Source organism: Littorina saxatilis, linkage group LG11, assembly GCF_037325665.1.
Source record: "Littorina saxatilis isolate snail1 linkage group LG11, US_GU_Lsax_2.0, whole genome shotgun sequence".
NCBI lineage: Eukaryota > Metazoa > Mollusca > Gastropoda > Littorinimorpha > Littorinidae > Littorina > Littorina saxatilis.
The window spans coordinates 5,054,322-5,079,605 of NC_090255.1; the positions used below are offsets into that span (position 1 = coordinate 5,054,322).

At 44.3% G+C, this 25,284-nt stretch overlaps 2 protein-coding genes across 3 annotated transcripts in view; one reads left to right on the forward strand and one right to left on the reverse strand.

The window, feature by feature from the left end:
- LOC138979463 (F-box only protein 16-like) overlaps nt 1–9,617 on the reverse strand; it is a 52,742-nt gene extending 43,125 nt beyond the window's left edge. For both annotated transcript variants that reach the window (XR_011460043.1, XM_070352183.1), the window contains exons 1-7: nt 9,459–9,617; nt 6,577–6,612; nt 5,063–5,269; nt 2,822–2,986; nt 2,340–2,509; nt 1,142–1,256; nt 260–476 (exon numbers count right to left, since the gene is read on the reverse strand). Coding sequence is in view for 1 of the 2 variants with exons in the window: in XM_070352183.1 (XP_070208284.1) it covers nt 260–476; nt 1,142–1,256; nt 2,340–2,509; nt 2,822–2,986; nt 5,063–5,269; nt 6,577–6,612; nt 9,459–9,530 (982 nt within the window). In the remaining variant the exon portion in view is untranslated. The remainder of the gene's footprint in view (nt 1–259; nt 477–1,141; nt 1,257–2,339; nt 2,510–2,821; nt 2,987–5,062; nt 5,270–6,576; nt 6,613–9,458) is intronic.
- A 171-nt stretch (nt 9,618–9,788) lies between these two features.
- Nucleotides 9,789–25,284, forward strand: part of LOC138980791 (double-stranded RNA-binding protein Staufen homolog) — a 15,764-nt gene continuing 268 nt past the window's right edge. Inside the window, exons 1-7 of the mRNA XM_070353681.1 lie at nt 9,789–9,938; nt 11,894–12,012; nt 19,531–19,836; nt 22,329–22,501; nt 22,810–23,029; nt 24,219–24,342; nt 25,165–25,281. Of these exons, the coding sequence (XP_070209782.1) occupies nt 11,904–12,012; nt 19,531–19,836; nt 22,329–22,501; nt 22,810–23,029; nt 24,219–24,342; nt 25,165–25,281 (1,049 nt within the window). The 5' untranslated portion in view covers nt 9,789–9,938; nt 11,894–11,903. The remainder of the gene's footprint in view (nt 9,939–11,893; nt 12,013–19,530; nt 19,837–22,328; nt 22,502–22,809; nt 23,030–24,218; nt 24,343–25,164; nt 25,282–25,284) is intronic.

Sequence of the window (25,284 nt, forward strand, 5' to 3'; positions counted from 1 at the left end):
GCACACACACTCATACATACACACACACATAAACATACACAAAAACAACACACACACATACACACATATAGAAGCATGCATGCATACGCAAACACACACATACTGTAAATAAAAGCTTGGCACACACACACAATCCCCCCCTCCCCCCCACACACACACACACAGCCAACTTCCGATACACACTGTACACACAGTCAGTCAGTCCCCTCCCCCACCCCCCACCGCCAAACAACCCCTCACCCACACAAAGACTACCTACTTGGCGGATCTCTGGCTGTGCGAGCAGTAATGGGACGTGACGATGTGGCTTTGGGTGTTTTGGGAGTTTTGGGCGGAGGGCTTACGGGTGCAGGTCGAGGGACAGTGCTAAATCCATCAGGTCGTGATGACCTTGTGCCGGTCAAGGTCGGCTCTCTCTGCTGAGCCCACTGAGGTCGCTCGCTGCTTGATGAAGTGGCGATGCCCGCACTCAGTCTCTGTGAGATTGAGACAAATACATGAACATTCTGTGAGGGACAGAGGCATTGTGTGTGTGTGTGTGTGTGTGTGTGTGTGTGTGTGTGTGTGTGAGCGCATGATGTGTGTGAGCACATGATGTGTGTGTGTGCACGTTTGTCTGCATGTGTGTGTATCACCGTGCACCTCTTTGTGTAAGTGTGTGTGTGTGTGTACGTGTGTGTGCACCTGTGTGTGTATACGTGTGTGTGCACCTGTTTACGTGTGGGTGCACCTGTGTGTGTGTGTATGTGTGTGCACCAGTGTGTGTGTGTATGTGTGTGCACCTGTGTGTGTGTGTATGTGTGTGTGCTTGTGCACCTGTGTGTGTGTGTATGTGTGTGCACCAGTGTGTGTGTGTATGTGTGCACCTGTGTGTGTGTGTTTGTGTGTGTGCTTGTGCACCTGTGTGTATGTGTGTGTGCACCTGTGTGTGTGTGTATGTGTGTGCACCTGTGTGTGTGTGTACGTGTGTGTGCTTGTGCACCTGTGTGTGTGTATGTGTGTGCACCTGTGTGTGTGTGTACGTGTGTGTGCTTGTGCACCTGTGTGTGGATATAAGTGTGTGCGCCTGTGTGTGTGCATTGAATGTGTTTATCTGAATGTGCGAGTAAAGTCATACACAGCAACAACAAACCATACTTACCGACAATGACTGTGATCGCTGCATCGTGTTGAGTACGTTGTTACCACTGTTGGTTTTGCTGCGAGCATGGCTCACCAAATAATCCGTCTCCGTGCCGTACGCCCTCCGTCTTCGTCTATAAGATAAGATAAGAAAACTTTAATGTCCATTTTCATTTTACACAAACATGGACATTTTTCTTTTGGCACCACATCATATTTCTAATAAGACAAACACACAATCATTAAGCATAATCAAACATAAATACACTACTAAGATTAATGTTATAACATGAGCATTTCAGCAATAAGCATCATTTATATATAGATCACAGTCACTGACGCTCAAAACCACAGCGCATGCGAACAGTCGCATAAACCTACAACAGAAGCAGCCATCAATATTAAGAAAGATTAAAGCAGCCATCAATATTAAGAATGATTACTACTAGTACAGGTACTAGGTACCACTTTAGGAGGAGCTATCAATCAGTCTCCATGTTTGTCTGTAAATCAAACAAGTTGCAAGTGAATGCAAATTTATTGAATTTTTCAGAGTGGTTGTCATGTCTGAAATATAAAACAAACATACAAAAACTGTAGTCAAAAAGAGTGACAAATGTGGGCAACTGGTGGGCTTTTCCACTTTTCCACTTAAAGATTATGACTAGCCTCAAAATCTATTTTGATTCACCCAAAACCCAAGCCTGTACAGTCGAACCTGTCCTTGTGACCACCTGTCCAAAAAGACCACCCCAAAGGATCCCTGACCATTCCCCCCCCTCCCCCCACTATAATCCACCTTTCCAAAAACAAATTGACTGCCAATGTTCCAAATTCAGAATAAAAAAACCAAAAAAGGTATTTTATAGGAACAAAAAAAAAATGCTACAGTCACTGATCTTTGACCCAGCGATCTTTTAAGTAGACAAACAGACGAACACTTATACTACAGAAAATAAACTTATCTGACAAACTGTCCAGAAGATCGTTCGGAAGACACAACCGAGACTGGGAACAGGTTCCACTGTACTTACTTTTTTTTTTTTTTCTTTTATTTTTTTTAACCTCAGTTGCATGCAGGTTTGCTACTACAATTATTTTTTGCCTTATTATTATTATTAATTTTTTTTTTTCGTGTGTGGCTTGGAGCAAACCTTCTTCATAGGTCTTTTCTTTTCTCAGTCAAATGTGTACATTTTTAGATCAACTGTACTTACTTATCTTGAACTTCCTTGACGATTTCGTCGTTTTCAAGGACGTTATAACGCCAGGTGTCTTTCGGGACGGGGTCGGAGCCTCGCCATGGCTTCGGTTCATTGGACTTCTTGTCTTTGGTGCTTTTCCTCTCTCTCAGGCTCAGCTTATCCAGTGTAAGCTTGGGGGGTTTCTGTGAAAAAGATAAATGGAAAAGTTTTGACAATGGAAGCAATGTTGTATGTTTATTCAAATTAGAATGACTCCTGTAGCATTCAGAAATGTAAAATGCACTCTAAAAACAAAAATCGAAATTATTTGTTTCATCTCATTAACATCAAAATAGCCTTGTAAGAATCGTACGCACAGACAGACACACAGACGCAAGGATTAGGCACACACATGTTCTCTCTCTCTCTCTCTTAACTCAGACAGACAGACAGACAGACAGACAGACAGACAGACAGACAGACAGACAGACAGACAGACACTCTCTCCCCCTCACCTTTGGAGCCATGAGAATCAGCACTTTGATGTTCTCGACAAACTGTCGTTTCCAGACACCTCGCTCGTAGGGGCTGGGGGTGAAGGGGAGGTACCAGCCGACGCGCACACAGCGAGGCATCCACAGTTCATCCCGCTCGCAGAGGTCATGCCAGTACCAGCTCGTCTGGAAACAGAAACATCCCATTGTGACTACAGTGGAACCTCCCCATTAGGATCTTCCAAAATCATCGTGTTAAGCCTGTCCTTAAATGGACGAAGTAGACTACGCGAAGTATACTTTGCAAAGTGGGCAGGGATGTAGCTCAGTCGGTAGCACGCTGGATTTGTATCCAGTTGGCCGCTGTCAGCGTGAATTCGTCCCCACGTTCGGCGAGAGATTTATTTCTCAGAGTCAACTTTGTGTGCAGACTCTCCTCGGTGTCCGAACACCCCCGTGTGTACACGCAAGCACAAGACCAAGTGCGCACGAAAAAGATCCTGTAATCCATGTCAGAGTTCGGTGGGTTATAGAAACACGAAAATACCCAGCATGCTTCCTCCGAAAGCGGCGTATGGCTGCCTAAATGGCGGGGTAAAAACGGTCATACACGGAAAGCCGTGGGAGTTTCAGTCCATGAACAAACAAACAAACAAAAAACAATACTTTGCAAAGCTGGCCGCATGAAGCTTTAGCACTAAATATTTGGTAAAAAGACTCTGCGAAGTTTTCTTCTGGCTCAATTCAGGACCACTTTAAAAGGGAGGGAATCTAAATCCAATACAATACAAACATGTAGCCAGGCAAGTGTTTACGCTGTCATTATTACAGGGTCCCCACTGGTTTTTAGAAACAAAATTCCATGACTTTTCCATGACTTTCCATGAGCCTCAATAACATTTTCCATGACTAGATCCACAGGTCGCCATTTTCGAACACGCAAACTTTTTACGTCTTGTCACTGCCAGTTTTGACACTGGCTTACTTTGCACTGAATTTGAGTCAGTTTCTACGCAGTGTCTCTTCGACAAGCAAATCAAGCATTTGCTACGCAGTCAGATTATCAGTAATGTTTGCTGGTCCTGTCATTTCACTAAACTGGACCACAGGCGGAAGGTATCGTTCACTGGACCACTACTTTCATAGAAAGTCTTCCGCCTGTGACTGGACCAGCTACTGTTTGTATCCATCTGCACTTTCGTAAATTCCGTTTCGTAACCGTCACTGTGACTTGACGAACTGTCATTTTTTTTCACCGCGATACACAGTTCATTGCGAAGATCTTCCTTGGTAATTCGTTCCAATTCCGCATACTTTTTGTTGTCAAGAAACAACTCGAAAGAAAGTTTCAAACTCATCATCCTCCATCTTGCTTGTCGAAGCGCTAAAGTACTTGGGCTGGGCGACGAAAATAGCCGCTGGCGTGCTAAAGGTTAATTTTTTTTTCTTATTTTTGTTAAATTCCATGACTTTCCATGACTTTAATTGAAATTCCATGACTTTCCAGGCCTGGAAAATTAAAAATCGAATTCCATGACTTTCCAGGTTTTCCATGACCTGTACGAACCCTGTTATTAGTATTTGTGTGATTGTGTGTGTGTGTCAGGGATGGCCAAATCGTCTGCCCGGTGGCCAGGGGCGAGTAAAAAATTTGCCGGGCTAGTAGAAACCCCCTGGCAACTCGCCCGGCTGGCCAGTGACAATTCTGATCAAATGCAACACTATAGGTTGCAATATCCAGTTTCAAATGAGATGCAGCAACTTTGGTATGTACAGGGCCAGCGACATTTTTGGCGGGCTAGTGACTTTCTTGCAGTTACTCGCCCGGCTGGCGAGTTAAAATTTTTGGATTTGGCCATCCCTGTGTGTGTGTGTGTGTGTCTGTGTGTCTGTGTGTGTGTGTGTGTGTGTGTGTGTGTGTGTGTGTGTGTGTGTGTGTGTCTGTGTGTGTGTCTGTGTGTGTCTGTGTCTGTGTGTATGTGTGCGATTCATGGAAAGATCTTCTTTGACTTTTGTTTATTCAGAAGAATGTATATTTCATACACCCCATTTCTTTAATTAAGTTTTTACTTATCTATTTATTTATTTAATTTTTAGAGTAGATATATATGAGCCGTTTGCTTCTCAACATAAAACAAACATCTTTGAAGACAAGAATGCATATTTACACAAAACAGCAACAAAACAACAAGCAATACAAGAAATAGAAGACTGAATTCTAAACCGACACCTACAACCGTATACACCCCATTTCCACCTAACCTGTGAAGCTCGACTCAGACTCGTAGGATCCAAAAAGGAGAAGATATAAAGGGAGATGACTCTTGGCAGCACACGAGTGAAGTCCGATCTGGGCGGAGGGACGCGGTCGTGCACAATGTCTCGAGCCAACTCCAACTGACGACGTCTGCTGTGAGTCAGGAGATCTTCCAGGACGCGCCTTCTTTGTTTGTCGCTCCAGTTCTGGTACTGCAAGATTTAGCATGTCAATTAGCCACGAAGGAAAATAAGAAACACTTCACATGTTGAAATGATGACCAAAGCAAAACTCTACATGCATTCATGTTAACTTTATTTTTACCTTTTTTTTTTAACACACCTCTAAAATCTCTGAATCAAAAAGCAAGAAAGGTATGTTTTTGGAACATAATATTTACAAAACAAAACATTATGTTCACTGACCTTCGACCCAGCGGTCTTGTAAGTGGACAGATAGACAAATACTTATTTATATAAAACAGAAAAAAAACTAATCTGACAAATTGTCCAGAAGCTCGCTTGGAAGACACAAATGTGCATTGGCAGTATTATTTATGTTTGGATCTCTAAAATCTCAAAAAATTTGGTCTGTATAAAACTAAAAGAGAGGCTGTCTTGAAATAAAGGTAAACAAGAAGGGCAAAGCCCATACGACTCACATGCTCTACACATTTTTCCTACCAAAATACATGTGACCTTGACCCAAGGTCAAGGTCATCCAAGGTCATGCAACACAAAGCTGTTAATTCAAGACATAGGAAGTACAATGGTGCTTATTGGCTCTTTCTACCATAAGATATGGTCACTTTTAGTGGTTCACTACCTTATTTTGGTCACATTTCATAAGGGTCAAAGTGACCTTGACCTTGATCATATGTGACCAAATGTGTCTCATGATGAAAGCATAACATGTGCCCCACATAATTTTTAAGTTTGAAACAGTTATCTTCCATAGTTCAGGGTCAAGGTCACTTCAAAATATGTATACAATCCAACTTTGAAGAGCTCCTGTGACCTTGACCTTGAAGCAAGGTAAACCAAACTGGTATCAAAAGATGGGGCTTACTTTGCCCTATATATCATATATAGGTGAGGTATTGAATCTCAAAAACTTCAGAGAAAATGGGAAAAATATGAAAAATAGCTGTTTTTTAGGCAACATTTATGGCCCCTGCGACCTTGACCTTGAAGCAAGGTCAAGATGCTATGTATGTTTTTTGGGGCCTTGTCATCATACACCATCTTGCCAAATTTGGTACTGATAGACTGAATAGTGTCCAAGAAATATCCAACGTTAAAGTTTTCCGGACGGACGGACGGACGGACGTCCGGACGGACGGACGGACGACTCGGGTGAGTACATAGACTCACTTTTGCTTCGCATGTGAGTCAATAAAATGTACAGATGTTAAGAAATGAAGATCTGAGAAAGCAGGGTCTTATACAAGGGGGAAATTCTATCGCATCGCTAAATCAGCAAATCATGTATCAAATTAACAGCAAACAAATGAACGTACCCATTTGCTGACAAGACCCCTTCGCTCCTCAAATATCTGAAAAGAAAGTGAACAAGGTATTGACAAAAATATCTTGCAAATTCATTCCAACCCCAGTACAACCCTATTTTCTCCCACATCCTATTCTGACAATAATTTCAACTGTACAGTCCAGCGCTGAAAGTCTACGAAATGGGGCACTGGCCTTTGGCTAGTACTTCTCATAATTTACTAGCCAAAGAGCAAATTTTATTATTTTTACTCGCCAAACCAACCATTTGTTTCAGCAACTTTACTCGCATTTGGCGACTAGATTAACATTTCTACTCGCCATTAATATGTTTCTACTCGCCATGGCCTGCAGTCATATTTGGAAAGAGGTCCAATGCCAGTGAATTCGTACACTCTGTTCAAGATTTTTCTTCTTCTCATATTTGGATACCGGAGTGTTTTGGAGTTTTTATTTGTTTGTAGATATTTATTAAAGAGAACCTCTCAGAACAAGCAATAAATTTAACTTCTGTATAGCATGTTTTCGGAAGTATTTCAAAATTCAAGCAACAAATTCAGATTTTGCCTAAACAGCAAAAGTAGCTGTCACTCAAACATCACCAATGCAAAGACTTTTATGTTTCCACTCTCCCCTCCATGTGACCTCCCCACCCCACCACCGCCACACACAAAAATCACCACCACCACTACCAGTAGTACTATCACCACCACCAACACAACCAAGCTACCCCATCATTGTAGCGTTTCTTAGGTGCCAGAATTGGCAAGTGAAGCAAGGAAGTGCCGTTTCTTTGGAAATTCTCGCCACGAAGAACGCTAGGATTAGGCAACAAAAAAAAATTGTCTGTTTCTGGTAACATGGCTAAAAAATATAGGGTCGGTAGGTCGGGATTATTATTATTATTATTTTTTTTTTTTAACCCCAAATGTAGACCAATAAAACTAACTTTAAAAATCGCGCAAAGAGACTGGATTCACTATACATAGAGACAAGACACTCAACACATTTACAAATCGTCAGCGGACTTTCGTTTTCACACGTTTTTGTTGTTCATTTTCTCACCCTGTCCTTTACCACCCCCAAAAAAACAAAAAAAATGTTTGAGTTTGGAAAAAAAAAGTTTAGAGTCGGCGCCAAAATTTAGGGTCGGTCGGGTGACCAGAAACAGACAATTTTTTTTTTTTGGCCTTAGGCAAGCGAAAGCTAGGTACATGGGTGGCACTGACAAATGCCATGAATCCTGAAGAATTTTAAGGAGGGATCTGGGAGCCCCTATAGACGCAGAAGGATTTGTATAATTTATTAGGCCAAAAAAAAAAAGGTCTGTTTACGGTAACATAGGCCAAAAAAATAGGGTCGGTAGGTCGGGATTTTTTTAAAATTTATTTTTTTTCCCAAAAAACCATATTTTTACGTTATTTTGCACACAAAAAAAAAAAAAAAAAAATTTTTTTTTTTTTTTTTTTCCCCAAATGCCAAAAAAAAGTCTAGGGTCGCGCGAAAAAAATAGGGTCGGTCGGGTTACTGTAAACAGACCTATTTTTTTTTGTGGCCTTAGCAACCCAAAAAACGTCACCACAGACATTACAAATCCGGATTTCCAGAATATACCGGAAGAATCCCACCCATGTATAGGTAGCATTATGGTTGCATGCTACGCGAGCGAAAATGGCGGACTCGCAGCTTCCAATCGGATTGGCTGTCCAACGGCTGTTTACCGACCAGTGTAGACAACCTTTTCGGTATCAACCTATGGTGTTTGATTCTTGCGTAGCTGGCCATTAAACCGTTTCACATACACTCTCGCCTCCTAGCTCCGCGAGTGGCTTGCCGCTAGGAAGTCTTGCCTGAAAGAAACACGCGTCTGATTTGTAGGATTTTTTTTATTTCTTTGTAGATTTGCACATGTCTGTTTTGTTTGCTTGTTTGTAGTTGTCGTTTTAACTCTCCATATCTCGCTGCTGAAAAACTGGGGACTGTTAGATAGTTCTTCAAAGCCTGTTTACACTACAGACTTCCGTTTAATTAAAGGCTTCCCTTTTGCAAGATAGGTTAAGGTGTTTCACGCAGAAATTAGGTCAGGGTTCGACACTAGCGGGGGCGGGGGGCGGAACGCCCCAGAGTTTTGTGTTCCGCCCCAAACATTGCCGAAGCTTGGGGCCCACTCCGCCCCAGGATAAATTCCAACTGACAATGACAAACCGAAAATTCCAATGCCAGAGCCAATCACTAAAAATCGCCAGTCAAAGTCGTCACTGAAGTTTGCGTTACGATCAATGCCGCAGTCAAGAAAAAAAAACATTGAAATCGTCGAAGGACAATGCCGCAAGGGAAGTAACTCCCAGATTGCGCTCTTTAGCCTTCAAATGCCAAACGCAAAATGTGGCGACACATCCCTGGTGTAAAAAGACATGGAAATGAAGATGAAGAACAGGGTGGAGAGAAACGAAAAAAGGAGACCGATGCAGCCAATAGCGCGAAGCGCTGTCGTAATTTTAATGTCAAATGGTTGAAAGAATTTCCCTGGCTTCAGTACAATGAAGACTGATAACAAACAATGCATTGCCGCACGTGAATACTGAGAGTGGACCCCAGATTTTTTTTTTCCGCCCCAGCAATTTCCATCTCTGGGGCCAGTGTGGCCCCAGGCCAAATAAGTTAGTGTCGACCCCTCGTAGGTTCTCACGAACTGGTCAGAACAAACTATTCAGAACTAAGAAGACACAAAAAGTCAAACTTTGAAAAGAAAATATCCTGCAGTTTTGAAATTTACTACTCTCTATTTATATTTTCAAAGTATGCATGCCCAGCAAACATTCATGTTTTCACTTGATTTTAACTGTCTCATCTGCTGGAAACAGATTCTCGTCGTCAGTGTGTCAGAACTTACTCTGTTGTTTGCTTCTTCGTTGCTCAGAGGAGTCCACGCACTCTTGATGCGATTTTTGGCAATCATCGTCATTTTTGCGAAGGAAAGAAGCAGAACTTATCAGGCACAAATACTCCACTGCTGTACCATCAAACCCTCGCGCACACCGCCGCCATTTTTACACAAATATGTTGCTGGGTAGGATATTTTGCTGCGGATAGTATACTTTTCAAAAATTATTAGACGCAAAGTAAGTTTTATAATTTTGATGAGTTCAAAAGAGTCCGTGAATAAAATAATAGCTTTGTTACAGTTTTGCTGATTCTCGTTTTGTCGCGAATGAGACGAGAATCGGGTACTGACCAACATGGCTGCATGTTAGTCTGTAATTTTCTTTACTGTTTGCCACAGTTTTAACTCTCTTTTTCAACCTGCCAGCAACGCCGCATACTGTGCCCTGCCTTCTTCAGCACTTAGCCTAACGGTTGCCTACAAAGAAAGGTATGACAGTGTTTTATGTGTGTGCTGATGAGTTCTTCATGTTCATTTTTTGCACATGGTATTATTTTCGCACAGATGGGAATGTTTACTAAGTTCGTCTCTAGTGACTATGTCGTTGAGTGCAACGGTGATTTGCCATAGTTTCTGCGTAAGTACAAGGAAGTTCTAGAGTACGTGTCGTTCCGGTTGCGTTCTCTGAATACAGGTCTACAGGGGTGTTGGTAGACATTTTCATGTTGGGACATTTGGCCGAAACTGTCATCTTGGAAAATGTTCGGCTATTATAATTATTTTGGCTCATACAAAGTCACCGCAACATTGAAGCACAAGACTCAAGAAGGGAACACCAATGCATACAATCATTGTCTTAGGAACACAGATTACAGGGGCGGAGCAGTTAAGCCAGAGGGGGGTGGGGGTGGGGTCTGGGGGGCTAAGCCCCCCTAAAGCTGAAGAATGTTAGCTATTTTATAAATAATGTGTGGCTTATCCTTGATTTTAAACATGATCAACTGGTGTCAGCAACCACTCATTATTTCTTTTAACGTTAGTATTAAATAATGGCAATTTATCTTCACTGATATATATATCTGCTCCCGACATCATATAGTATGGTTACAAGGAAGACATGTCGCATACTGTGACAATTAAACAATTAACTCTTCCCCCGGCTTTACAGACAGAAAAATAAATAAATTCACACAGAATTTTTTTTTTGGGGGGGGGGGGGGGACAGCCGGAGGGGCGGGGGGGGGGGGGGGGGGGCGGGGGTCCGGAACCCCTGTAACACCCCCCCTAATCCGCCCCTGGATTATATGTAACTACATCAGACACTATGCAGTTCTCTGCAACTTTTTCAAACCTTTAACTTTAATTTCTTGAAAGTAAAACTCTTCCAATCTTGTGCTAATCTTGACAAGCCTTGGGAAACATGACCGGTAAAACACCAATTAAAAAAACCGTGTAGGGTGAGCCATTTTGCTTGGAAACCACGATTTGGAGGACGCTTTTCATTCTCTGGCTTGACAACACTACTACCACTCACGCTGACACTGTCCACATTCTCGGTGTTCCTGTCATTTTGTCCGGAATCACTTACCTTGGGGAAGGGTAGCAAACCTTGGCCAATTTAGTTTTTTTTCTTTTTTGGTTGCGACATGATGTTCAAATCCAAATCGAAAGCACTGACTGACTGATAAACTATCGCGAACGCAAACGCTGAGAGTGTGGCATCTATATTTGTTGGCAATGGCTTCCGTTCAAAACATTGATGTTTCGTTTTTGGTATTCGCGAAGGAAATAAACGTCAGTCAGTTGACTAAGTACATCGGCAGCAGTTTTAGCAATCAAAGCCTGACCAATACAAAAAACTGGACAAACTTTGGCCGATTTAGGCGAATACTCTTCGGACATTTGGCTGATAGGGACATGAAAGTTTCGGCCAAAGTAAAAAATAATCGGCGATTGGCCGAAGGGCCGACCCAAACGACACCCCTGGTCTAAGACGGTCGCACTCCCACGGTCAACAGTCTCAAAAGTGGGCTGGACCCACACTGGAAAATCTAGCAGTAAGGTGAAGACCACCCAGATTGCCGAATCATGACAAACTGGGGTTTTTTTTTTTTGGCATCACTATTGGAGCAGTAAACAGGCTCTCAAGGGAGTCAATCTCTGATGAAGAAAAGGTGTGTGTGTGTGTGTTTGATTTTGTCATTCACTCATTATGTGTGACTCAAGAATGACAGAAAGTCTGCAAAATTATACTGAAGATGTGCTGTGACTGTGTAGTGTGTGCAGAAGGATAAAAACAATTTTTTGAAGATTCATGCCACAGAAAAGTTACCTATTCATAAATTTACAAAATGGAAAAATCAGTATTGAACACAGGAGACATTGAATCAGTGAATGAATGCACTGCAGTCTAATTTAGTTTTTTTTAATGTTTACGCTTTCAGAGCGCACAGAATGTCGCAGATGCTAAACCAAGCAGGCGGGCAGTCCCAGAGTGCAGGTTACCATGGCGCCACTCAAGGTCACACCACGGTGCCTGCCAACACAGCGGGTATTACATCAAGTAAGTTTGTAGTAGCTAAAAGTAAAACTAGTAAAAGTCGCTTGTTCGTTGCAATGTTTGTTATTGACTTATTCTGCCAGGTGCCAGGTGATTGACTTATTCTGCCAGGTGCCAGGTGACTGGTTCCCCATAGCTCTCACTTTTTTTAATGCACATTTTCCTTTCATATCATATATATATATTAAATTACATATTACTTCCCCAAATCTCATAAATTTAGCAATTTACTTCCGTTAAGTGCTTAAACGTTGAACACGCTTCCCTGGTAACACAAGGGAAGCCACTCCCCTAAAGAAAAATCACATAAACAGTCACTAGACCACGTGATACCTCAGGGTAGGCTCCCCTTATCGCCACGTGACACGCGGCCGCCATCTTCAATTCACTTCTCTTCCAACGCCTGAGCTGCTCAGACGTGTTGGTTCACGCTCCGGCCTTTTGTGGCCGTTTCAGCTTTTTTGAAGCTGAGTTTTTCCCTGGTTTTCTCTACGTTCGGGTGAGACCTTTCTATTCGTATTGTGGCTAGCGTTTTCTGTTGTAGAAATTGTTTGTTACAACTTTTTCGGTCAACATGTCTGACAAAGAACATAAGAAACGTGCGTCTGCATCAGCGAGTTCAGATTCTTCTTCAAAGCGGTCAGCTAAGAAAACGAAAGCCAATCCTACTGTTCATGTCACGGACCCTATCAATGATACTTCATTTAGTGTTGTTATTGATCCTCCTGCTGAGTCTCTTGTTGATTCTGCCGCTCCTGTACTTAGCATTGAACCGGCAGACAAAGCTCCGTTAGACAAGGAGCAAATGATGGATATTTTTCATTCCTTTGCTGGTCAGCTTAAAGACATTTTTGCTGAGGAAAGGAGAGCGGCTAGTCGTGTTACGTCCATTCTTCCTTCTAGAGTTGGTGGTGTGCAATCTTTGGCTAAATTGCGTACACCTTCAGCTACCGTTACGTCGGCCGACGTCTCGGTTGAGTCTCCAGCTTCCGGTCGGTACGAGTGGCCATGCTCGTATCCGGAACTGGCTTCAGGTGTCCCTCACCTTCAAGGTATGTCTGGTCAGGCACAGGAAGTCAGCTGTCGTTCCGCGACAGTGGGTGACAATCGTGTCTTACAAGAGCGTCCAATAGCGGGTACACCTTCCTTTCTTGCGGACGTTTCTTGTGCCACCCCACTGGGGGTGCGTCGCGAGCGTATTCTACATAACGCTTCGTCGATAGCACAGGCATCTTCCGGTCCGCGTGCGGAACCGGAAGAGGACATTGGCCAGATGTCTCGAGAGGCGGTCACTTCCGGTGATCGACCTCGCTCGGTTCCGGTTACCGCTGCCAGTAATACTGAGTGTACTGAACGCGGTTTCTTACCGGAAGGAAGCGCTTTTGCGCAAGACTCTTCGTCTGTTTACGGAAGTACTAATTCCGAACAGGATGAGGAAGTTTTCCGGTTACCGGCAAGGTTTATCCAGGCTCTTGCTCTTGCAGCAGAGGTGACCTCACGGTATTTTCCGGAGGGAGTGGTCGCAGCTGTAGACGATTCTGCTCCTCCTAAATCAGCGGTTGACGATTTTTTACCATCGCAACCTGTCGCCTCGGGGTTTCGTTTCTCAGAATCTCCCTTGGTGGCTTATGAAATGGCGAAAGTTTTGGCTACTCACCCACCGCTGGGTAGTAACATTCCTCTTCGCCCAGTGCCACTTCTGGTGGCGCATGGACCGGTTCCTCCTTCAGTGGATTCATGGCTGGCCACAGAGCAGCAGGCTTCTGTGTTTCGCCATGCCACACACAGGAAGTTAGTGTTGAAACATTCCAATCGCGGGTTGATTCAAACTTTTGCCCTACCTCGGGCTCCACTTCCGGTGACTCCAGCTGTTGACTTCCTGCGTTTTGAGCATTTCAAGAAGGATAAAGCGTTTCCTTACACTGAATCTTCTCTTCTGGGGTTAGAGGAAACAGGCAGATCTGCACTGGAACTTGCATCCCTCTCGGATACGCTGCTGCGTTCTTTGACGCGGGCGCTTACTTCTTCCCTAGAACCATTTGAGTTCAGGCAAGATGCAAGCGAACAGGATGTGGCGGCTCTTTTGTCGGCATTGGCTAAAGTTTCGGCGCAACAAATGGCGTCATCAGCACGGCTCTACGCTCATGCAGTTTTTACTCGAAGGGATAACTTCCTCTCCGAGTCCAGACTGCAGGATCGGCGAACTATTGACTCTTTGCGCACATCTCCCTTCACGGAGGAGGCGCTCTTTGGTCCTTTGGCTCTTGATGCTCTTCACAAAGAGACCCAAGAGGCAAAGGATTTGGAGTTTGCCAGATACACTCAACGCTCCGCTAGTCATACCATACAATCCGACTCTGCTACCTACATGGCCCCTGCGGTTAAAGGTAGCTTTAAGCAAAACTCTGGTTCCTCTCGAGGTCGTGGAAGGGGTGCTTCTTCTGGCAATAAGAAGCCTTCCTTTGGCAAGTCTCGGGGGTCTGGGCGAAATCCCAACCCCCAGTGATTCCCCCCTGATCTGATTATCCCTGCAGCCGCCATCCCCGTGATGGTGGGCGGTCCGTCTCGGGCGATCGTATTTTGGATGCAGAACGTAACCAACAATTGGATCGTAGGGATAGTCAGATCGGGGTTCCGGCTTCTCTGGAAAGAGGAAAAGGCTCCTCTTACCAGAGTTCTCCCTCACTTTTCTTTTCCGGCCAACAAGGAATCAGTCATGGTCATAGATGCCGAGATTCTGGCCCTTTTACGGAAGCAAGCGGTGGAGGTAGTATTAGATCATTCCTCCCCCGGATTTTTCAACCGGATTTTCGTGGTACCCAAGGCCTCAGGGGGGTGGCGCCCAGTTCTGGAACTTTCCTCTCTGAACGCCTAAGGGACATACGCTTTACCATGAAAACACCAGCTACGGTCAGGGACACCTTTCGCCCGGGCGATTGGGTCACCTCCATCGACCTCTTAGACGCGTATTTCATCTTCTCATCCATCCTTGCGACAGGAAGTGGTTGAGGTTTCGGTGGAGAAACAAGGCATACTAGTTTCGGGCCCTGCCCTTCGGCCTATCCTTAGCACCATGGATCTTCACAATGGGTGTTCGATAGATTTGTGCTCTTATTCGGCAGAAGGGGGTACGTCTTTGGGCGTACCTCGACGATTGGCTGATTCTGCATCAGGCTCGAGATCTTTGCCTTTCTCACACTCATGTCGTCCTGCGCCTCGCATTGGATATGGGTTTTGCAGTCAATCAGACCAAGTCGGATCTCACTCCCGCTCAGGAGTTTTCTTACCTGGGCATGAGATTCAACACAGTAGCCTGGACCGTTCGGCCCTCTCTCAGGAGAGTGGACAAACTCCAAGACTTAATCAGAAATGGACAAGCCAACACTGGATCCGGACCTACTACGTCTGTCTCGGGGCTCTCCCGTCCCTCTCAATCTCGTAAAGGGAGAGCTTCTACAACCAAGAACAGGCATTCCTCACGGAAATCCGCAGTCTCTGCTTCTTCACGGGTGGATGTTGTGAGAAATTCTCTTCTGCACGCAGGTGCTTCAGACATCACTGTTTCGTTGATTCAGAAAGCTCACAGAGCTTCCACAAATTCGGTTTATTCCTCTCACTAGAAAGCTTGGAATACTTGGTGTCAGTTAAACAACGTCAACCCAGTAGCGCCTAGGTCCATGCAAGTCGCTAATCATTTGGCTTGGTTGTCTTCACAAGGTTGTTCTGCATCCTCCCTTAAGGTTAGAAGATCAGTTATATCTTCAACATTACGACAGTTAGGGCATGTTATCAATCTTGGCGGTCCAATAGCTTCAGTGCTGAAAGGCGCCTCGATTGCAGATATTAAAACAAACAACCAGTACCGGCTTGGGATCTCTTTCTTGTTCTTGAATTTTTGAGATCGTCAGACTTTGAGCCTTTGCATGCTGCAAGCTTACCAAATCTAACCCGCAAGACATTAATGTTACTGTTGTTAGCTTCAGCCAGACGCGGTAGCGAGGTACATTCTTTATCTGGCCTGCAGAAAGACATTTCGTTTCAAGCAGACGGTTTCGTCTCGCTTAATTTTCGACCAGATTTTCTAAATCAGAGACCAGATCAGCAATCACCAGTGATCACAGTTCATCCACTGTCTAATATATTAGCTCCAAACGATCCAGATCTTATGAACTGTCCGGTTCGTGCGCTAACGACTTACTTATCTCGTACAAGCCCCATTCGGGCTAGTAGTCAGAAGCTGTTATTCATCTCCACGAACACAGCTAGACACAAAGACATTGCCAAAGTCACTTTAGCAAAATGGGCTTCCACTCTCATTAGACAAGCCTATGTGTGGTGGCAGCAGAATGATGGTGGGCGTTCTTCTCAGTTCATCCTTCCTCTTTCCTCGGCGAGGACTCATGAGACCCGTGCTTGGGCCTCATCTCTCGCTGTCTTCAAATCCAGGCGTCTATCTGAGGTCTTGGGCGCCGCTTACTGGAGATCAGAAGACGTCTTCCTGAATTACTATTTGAGGGACGTCTCTGGCACTCGTCCTTATGGATGCAACGTCCTACCTGCGGTCGTGGTTGCCGGGCAGGCTCTACCCAGAACTTAGGGTGAGTTGTCTGTCTGCTTATATTCATGTTTTATGATCCCACCTCCTTAAGTAGCAATCTGCTATTTATGAGATTTGGGGAAGTAATACATTGGAGTGTGAGCGATCGCTGCGTGTTTGTGTTTGTTTGTTTTCGTGAATGAAGACGTGAGTGATTGTTGAGTGATTATTTGAAGCCTTTGCAAGCCCGTCAAGAATTTGTTCAGTCAGTCAGTCAGTCTTTCAGAATGGCAACACAAACTCCAACAAAGAAAAGACTGGTGCTGACTTTAGAGCAAAGAGTGAAGGTTATTAGCAGAGAATACTTACGCATGCGCAAACTGTAAATACAGACATGCGCATACATACATTTACGGCAGTCACTTCCGGATCGATCACAGCTGATGTGAGTTTGAAACACTTGTTTATCTGACACTCAAATACATATATAATAATCCAAACAACACACATAGAAACATACGAAACAATAGCTTAGCCAGGACGATCGAGTTAAACACGCAAATAATTAAGATGTATAAACAAAAGCAAAACTAACAGAGACAATGAATCGGCGGCTCGTGGATGATCGCTTTCTTTTCTTCATGAAAACTTGATCGTGTTTTTGGGGTTTTTTTTGGAGGAGGAGGGGGCCTGTAATTTAATCAAAAATTTTAGTGTAAATTTTCATTTGATTAATATACTTACCCAAATCTCATATCAAATGCCCTCCCACCTACCCCGCTTTCAGACTTGCTCAGGCTTGTCAAGAAGTGAATTGAAGATGGCGGCCGCGTGTCACGTGGCGATAAGGGGAGCCTACCCTGAGGTATCACGTGGTCTAGTGACTGTTTATGTGATTTTTCTTTAGGGGAGTGGCTTCCCTTGTGTTACCAGGGAAGCGTGTTCAACGTTTAAGCACTTAACGGAAGTAAATTGCTATTTATGAGATTTGGGTAAGTATATTAATCAAATGAAAATTTACACTAAAATTTTTGATTATATATATCTAGGCCTGAAAGTGGCGAGTAGAAATGTGTAACTGGCGAGTAGAAATGTTCATCTACTCACTGAATGCGAGTAAAGTTGCTGAAACAAATTGTTGTTTTGGCTAGTAAAGTTTGCTCTTTCACTATTACATGTTCAGAATCTCTAGCCAAAGGCCAGTACAGTGGAACCCCTCTCTAGCGACCTTGAACATGTTGACAAAAATCGGTCCTTATGGAGGAGGGTCCTTACAGAGGGAGGGGGCGGGGTCAGGGGGCCACAAAGAAAGTCACCTCAGATTTTCTTAAAAAAAGAAAACAGAGAAGTTTGAGTTGCTGACGACCGTTTCCTCAAGCAAACTGCTTTGATTTTATGTTTGACATTGTCGATGGTGTCCACCAGTTCTGGTGCATGTTTCAATGCAAAAAGAGTTAGTTTCTGAGCAAGCATTCTTTACAGGAGTCCCTGCAATGCTGAAGGCCCTCCGAGAAAGAGAGTGAAAAATCGGCCACCGTTCTCAGCATCGCGTATCTGTGTGTGTAACCTCTTTCATTGACAAGATACTCTTGTTTCGGGTTACCTAATCTGTGAACCCTTCAGTTGTGTTGCTTTGTCAAAAGTTAGACACAGTCAACTAGTTTTGCTCTGAGTGAACAGTGCAGCTGGCCTCAATTAGCCGGTGACACCTCTCTGGCCACAGCACCAAACAGTACATGGCTGGGGGGGGGGGGGGGGGGGGGGGGGGGTAGCTGGCTAAACTCAGTGGGGTGTCCGGTGTCACTGCATGTCAGCAGGAAGAGCATTGGAGAGAAATAGAGAGGTGTACTCTTCCAAACAATTTCCAAGGATCAGTTGTCAGGGCTTAGGGTAGTCACTGCCACAAGATCGGCATGCAGTCAATAAAGCCAGACAAGAAGAATGATTATGACATGCGGCTCCATCTGCTGGTTTTTTATTCAAACTGGTTTTCAACGCTTATTCTCACAAAGCCTCTGCACACCTGCCCCTGTGCTGTGTTTGTGTGGCTGCTTTCGTATGATGTCAGTGCATGGTGAGTGCGTTCACTGCCTTGTCACCACTTTCCCACCTTTTCAGAATGTTTTCTTCGTCTTGGATAATTCTTCGAATTTGCGATTTTCCAACATCAAGACTTTTTGCAATCGCGATGGCAGTTTCTCCCTTTTTGTGTGGTTAATTAGTGCCTTTGCTTACTGGAGACAGTTATAACTGGTTATAACTGGTTTGTCAGTGATGCGTTGCTGACTGAGAGTCTTGGCTTTCTCTGACAAAGTCGTTACACAAGCTGTTAGGTCTGTCCTTAGACGTTAGAGCGGGGTGGTCGCTACACTGGTGACAACTATATAAGGAAACACATCGGTTTAAAAAAAAAGGGTCGTTGTGGCGGGGTAGTCCTTAGAGAGGGGGGTCGTTGTAGCCCGGGTAGTTCAGTTGGTAGAGCACTGGACTTGTGATCGAAAGGTCGCTGGTTCGAATCCGGGCCGGGACGGACACAGGTCAACTTTATGTGCAGACCCAGAGACGGTATCCATCTCCCACCCCCTGTGTCACCACAGCGGCACGTAAAAGACCTCTGTCATTCTGCCATAAGTGCAGATGGCTGATACCACCTAAACACGCATACACTTGTGTATCTCATCTAAAGTCGGGTTAAAACCCGGGAACATGCCCCTAATGGCTTTGCCGTGAGGGCGTAAAACTTGAATTTCTCTCTCTTGAGCGCTAAGTGCCCTTTGTTTTTTCAGATCATGCACAAAGGTTGTGTCTTCCACACATAGTGTATTTGTTTATTTGTCGATTTAAAAAAAAAATGTTTAATATAATCATTTTTTTTGTAAGTCCTTAAGATTAGAACTCTATTTGGATTTGCGCCATGTAAATACCCTTATTTAATTTGTTTAATTTTTTATATATATTTTTTTATATATATTTTTTTTTTCCAGTGCCGCTGCAGCAGGCATCAGGTAAGAGCGGCGCCCTGGGTATGTCCAACTCTCCCCACTACGGCCAGCTGTCCTCCCATCAGCAACAACACCACCACATGCTGCAGCAGTTCCAGCAGCTACAGCTGGGGGCACAGGGCGCGGCGGTCGCAGGCACACCCATTCTGGGCAGCAGCACGGGGATGACGTTCCGCGGGGTGGAGAGGAGGAGCGTGGGTTCCTCCGCTTCCCCCATACCCTCCTCCTCTTCCTCCGCCTCCTCCGCCAAGCTGGCTGGGGGTGACTCCCCTCCTAACGGAGCTGTGGGTAAGGGGGTTTGTGTGTGTGTGTAGATGTGTGTAATTTGTGAATACAAAAACAAAATTGTAGATTAATGGAATGTTTATTATAAAACAAAACTACTTGTTTTTCTACCGTTAGCCGTCTCTGTTTTTGGATTTGTGTATTTTGTGGTTTTTCGTTTCGTTTGTTTTATTTTACCATTGCTGTAAAATTTGGGTCGCTTCCTCCCAGTGGAAAGCTATAGCAGCAAGAAGAGTCGCCCTTCCTTTGGTGTGTGTGTGGTCAGGTGTAATCAGCCAGCTGCCCTTCAAGCAGACTGACTGTGGTTACACAGGGTTGGGTCAAGCTGACTGACTGTGGTTACACAGGGTTGGGTCAAGCAGACTGACTGTGGTTACACAGGGTTGGGTCAAGCAGACTGACTGTGGTTACACAGGGTTGGGTCAAGCAGACTGACTGTGGTTACACAGGGTTGGGTCAAGCAGACTGACTGTGGTGACACAGGGTTGGGTCAAGCAGACTGACTGTGGTGACACAGGGTTGGGTCAAGCAGACTGACTGTGGTGACACAGGGTTGGGTCAAGCAGACTGACTGTGGTTACACAGGGTTGGGTCAAGCAGACTGACTGTGGTTACACAGGGTTGGGTCAAGCAGACTGACTGTGGTTACACAGGGTTGGGTCAAGCAGACTGACTGTGGTTACACAGGGTTGGGTCAAGCAGACTGAATGTGGTGACACAGGGTTGGGTCAAGCAGACTGACTGTGGTTACACAGGGTTGGGTCAAGCTGACTGACTGTGGTTACACAGGGTTGGGTCAAGCAGACTGACTGTGGTTACACAGGGTTGGGTCAAGCAGACTGACTGTGGTTACACAGGGTTGGGTCAAGCAGACTGACTGTGGTTACACAGGGTTGGGTCAAGCAGACTGACTGTGGTTACACAGGGTTGGGTCAAGCAGACTGACTGTGGTTACACAGGGTTGGGTCAAGCAGACTGACTGTGGTTACACAGGGTTGGGTCAAGCTGACTGACTGTGGTGACACAGGGTTGGGTCAAGCAGACTGACTGTGGTTACACAGGGTTGGGTCAAGCAGACTGACTGTGGTTACACAGGGTTGGGTCAAGCTGACTGACTGTGGTGACACAGGGTTGGGTCAAGCAGACTGACTGTGGTTACACAGGGTTGGGTCAAGCAGACTGACTGTGGTTACACAGGGTTGGGTCAAGCTGACTGACTGTGGTAACACAGGGTTGGGTCAAGCAGACTGACTGTGGTGACACAGGGTTGGGTCAAGCTGACTGACTGTGGTTACACAGGGTTGGGTCAAGCAGACTGACTGTTGGTTACACAGGGTTGGGTCAAGCAGACTGACTGTGGTTACACAGGGTTGGGTCAAGCAGACTGACTGTGGTCACACAGGGTTGGGTCAAGCAGACTGACTGTGGTTACACAGGGTTGGGTCAAGCAGACTGACTGTGGTTACACAGGGTTGGGTCAAGCAGACTGACTGTGGTTACACAGGGTTGGGTCAAGCAGACTGACTGTGGTTACACAGGGTTGGGTCAAGCAGACTGACTGTGGTTACACAGGGTTGGGACAAAGATACCGTCTCTAAGTCTGCACTTAAATTTTAGAATAAGACAGTAACAGTAATCACATCTCAGAGATCTTTGTAGGTCAAAGCACAAACGTGTGTGTAAATACTTATGTGTTGTTTATCTTTTATTTCTTATTGTAAAACAGCATCTTCTGCAAAATATAATACAATTTAAGGATAAAAGTCGCTTGTTCATTTCAATGTGTTTTTTTTTTTCTTTTCTTTCTTTCCGCTTTTTTTTTTTTTTTTTTGTGCCTCAGTTGCATGCAGTCCGCTTCAAGCTGAAAAATAAATGAAAAGAATGAAACCCTAATTTTTTTATTTTTTTTTTATTTTTTTTATTTTTTCTTCTTCCTTTTCTCTTCTTTCTTTCTTTCTCTCTACAGCTGAGCGTCCTTCTTCATTGGCGTTTTATATATTTATCAATTGTATGTGGTTTTCTACAATGGACAAAATCTTGCATCTTTAATGTTGGTTATTGTCTTACATATGTCTGTGTTTGGGTTGACTTAGGTGTTGTTTGTGGCGGTGTCATGATGGAGTTAACATAGTAACCATCACAATAAGTAAGAGGAAAAGCAAATTGTAAGCGTGCTAAAGTTTTCTTAGTAACAGTTCTCTTTTCATACAAGTGGTGTTTAGTGTAACAATGTAAGTTCCGCCTTTACCCCGGTACCGTTCTCCTTTTAGCGAAACGAAAGAAAGAGGGGGCGGTGAGGGAAGCCAGAAAAGAAGTATATATGATACACTATTCTACGTTTCAATGGTTGTTATTCTCTCAGGTACCAGGAGAATAGTTCCGAATAACTCTCACATACTCGATTCCACATGTTGTATGCAGTTAGAGTGCTTACTTCCTTTGTTTATCAGATATCTCGAATTATGTTTGATTTGTCTGATGGCTGACTCTTGCAGGGCTGGACTTGGGAGGACGGGGCGTGGCCCAAGCGGAGATGCTGAAGGGAGGGGAGGGGGTCATATCCAACAACGCTGACTCAGAGGAGGATGAAAAAGAGACAACAAACCTGGCTAACACAAAAGAGAAAACCCCTATGTGCTTAGTCAACGAACTAGCAAGATACAACAAGGTGGGTGGTATGTAGTATATGAATGGAGGCTTTTTTTGGAAAGAAATTATATTTTCTGATTATAACCACTGTAAAAGATGAATTTACCTCCATTTTAAGACTCCCTCCTTTTTAAGACTCCCTCCATTTTAAGACTCCCTCCTTTTTAAGACCTGATTTTCTCAGATTTGTGGAGGCCTTGAAATGGGGTTTCCATTGTACAGGACCTCTGTCTGCAGACAGCCTACATTTTATGATCAAGTGACATAACTAAAAAAAAAATATTAGAATTTTTTTTTAAGGGGACACAACTGTTTTGTCACCACCAGGTGGCACACCAGTACACATTGGTTGACGAGCAGGGGCCGGCACACAAGAAGACGTTCTTCGTCAAGCTGAAACTGGGCGAGGAGGAGTACTCTGCCCAAGGGGAGAGCATCAAGAAAGCGCAGCACGCAGCGGCAGACATTGCGCTGCAAGAGACAAAGTTCAGCCACCCGGTGCCCAAAATTCCGCGGCACATGGAGGGGGAAGGGATGTGTGACTCAGGTGAGATGGTTTAAACAATTTTATTCATAAAGAATTACAGGTAACAATGCCGCAATCTATCAATTTGATAATTGGAGCACAACAAGCAAAGCTTATAAACGTGCTCTGAAAAGGCAATATAATTTTTAATTGGGCGGACGAATACAATGTATGTTAGGAGGATAAGGAGATTTGAAGAAGGGGAAAGGAAGGAGGATATCTTTGTTTTGTTTTTAAAGTGAGATGACGGGAAAGGGGTCAGTTCTACTCCCAAACCTGACGCTCCCTGGGAAAAAAATGGTAAATTAGGGGACAGTTTCAATAAAATTATTGCGCATGGCCCTTCTTTTTTTTTCCTCCATGTCGGTTCTGGGATAAGTGTTATGTGTGTGTTGAGTTGAGGGTTTGAGTTCTACTCCCTAACCCGGCACTCCCTGGAAAAAATGGTAAATTAGGGGAAGGTTATAATATGTCTGACTTTCCCATGAGAGCTGGGAATGGTGGGGTAAAAACGGTCATACACATAGAAACACACTTGTGCTAGAACATGAGTGAACGTGGGAGTTTCAGCCCATGAACAAAGAAGATATGTCTGGTTGTTTTTATATGGCCCGCTTTTATTTTTTCCACGTCGGTTTTGGGAGTTTAGTATTTATGTGTGTGTGTGTGTGTGTTTTCTCAGTTTGTTTAGAATAAGAATATGTGCACAGAGGTTAAGTTACATCCTGTTTGGTGATTTCTTCACAAATCTGTCCTCTGGCACATTAGGGTTTAAGAATTTTTTTTAATGAAGCTGTGAAAAAATTGTTGAGGAGGGTTGGGGGTGGGAAGTTAAGTTCAATTGCAGATACAGTTATCTTACTCTTTCTCTCTCTTTCCCTTCCTCCCGCTCTCTCCTCTCTCTCTCTCCCTCCCCACCTCTCTCTCTCTCTCTCTCTCTCTCTCTCTCTCTCTCTCTCTCTCTCTCTCTCTCTCTCTCTCTCTCTCTCTCCTTCTCTCTCTCTCTCTCTCTTTCTCTCTCTCTCTCGCAAATGCACACAATATTTTCTTCTCTCTCAGACATTTCAGTGAACATTACACGTATAGGAGGTTACTATTTGTGTTCAGTTCATCATTCTGATTTCCTCTGTACTTATAGTTGTGTGTTACCCCAGCTTAATTAAGTAGTTAAAGTGGACGGGCATTTCAGTGAACAACATTACGCCTACAGTGGAACTGAACGCTCTGGCGATGAAGCGCGGCGAGCCGGCCGTGTACAAACTCATTGAGCCGCGCAACCAGCAGCAGAACTACCAACCGGCTAACATCGACTTCCGCGGCATGTACAATCAGAGGTTGGTGTTTTATTTGTTTGTTTGTCTGTCTGTCTGTTTTTACAAGACAGTGAGGTTGTTTTTGTGAGGAGTTAGTGCTCTGTTGGTATTGTTTTTGTTGTCTGTCTGTCTGTTTTTACAAGACAGTGAGGTTGTTTTTGTGAGGAGTTAGTGCACTGTTGGTATTGTTTTTGTAAATGTGTGTAGTTTCACAGTTTTGTTTAGGATGATAAACTAAATGAAGAAAAGAAAACACTAACTTCCGTCTTCTCACAGATAGCACTACGGGAGGTCCCTTTTCCAGCAATGGGATATTAAAGGAAAGAAAATGAAATGAAAACACAAACTTCCGTCTTATTTATTTATTTATTTACAAGGATTTATATCGCGCACGTATCTCAGCACACAAGGCGACTCAAGGCGCATGTTACCTATTAATGCCGTGTGAGATGGAATTTTTTTTACACAATATATCACGCATTCACATCGGCCAGTAGATCAACAGCCTATTGGCGCTGCATCCACTTTTCACGGCCTATTATTCCAGGTCACACGGGTATTTTGGTGGACATTTTTATCTACGCCTATACAATTTTGCCAGGAAAGACCCTTTTTTCAATCGTGGGATCTTTAACGTGCATACCCCAATGTAGTGTAGTCTTATGACAGATACCTCTGCGGGAGGTCCATTTCCCAGCAATGAGATAAAGTAAATGAAACGAAATGAAAATAAAACTTCCGTCTTGTGACAGATACAACTACGAGAGACCCCCTCGTCTCTTTCCCAGCAATAAGATAAAGTAAATGAACTGAAATGAAAATAAAACTTCCGTCTTGTGACAGATACCACTACGGGCGCCCCCCTCGTCCGTTCTACGTCATGCTGAAGGTGGGTCACCGAGAGTTCATCGGTGACGGTCCCACAAGACAGGCGGCCCGGCACAGCGCTGCCTCGAAAGCGCT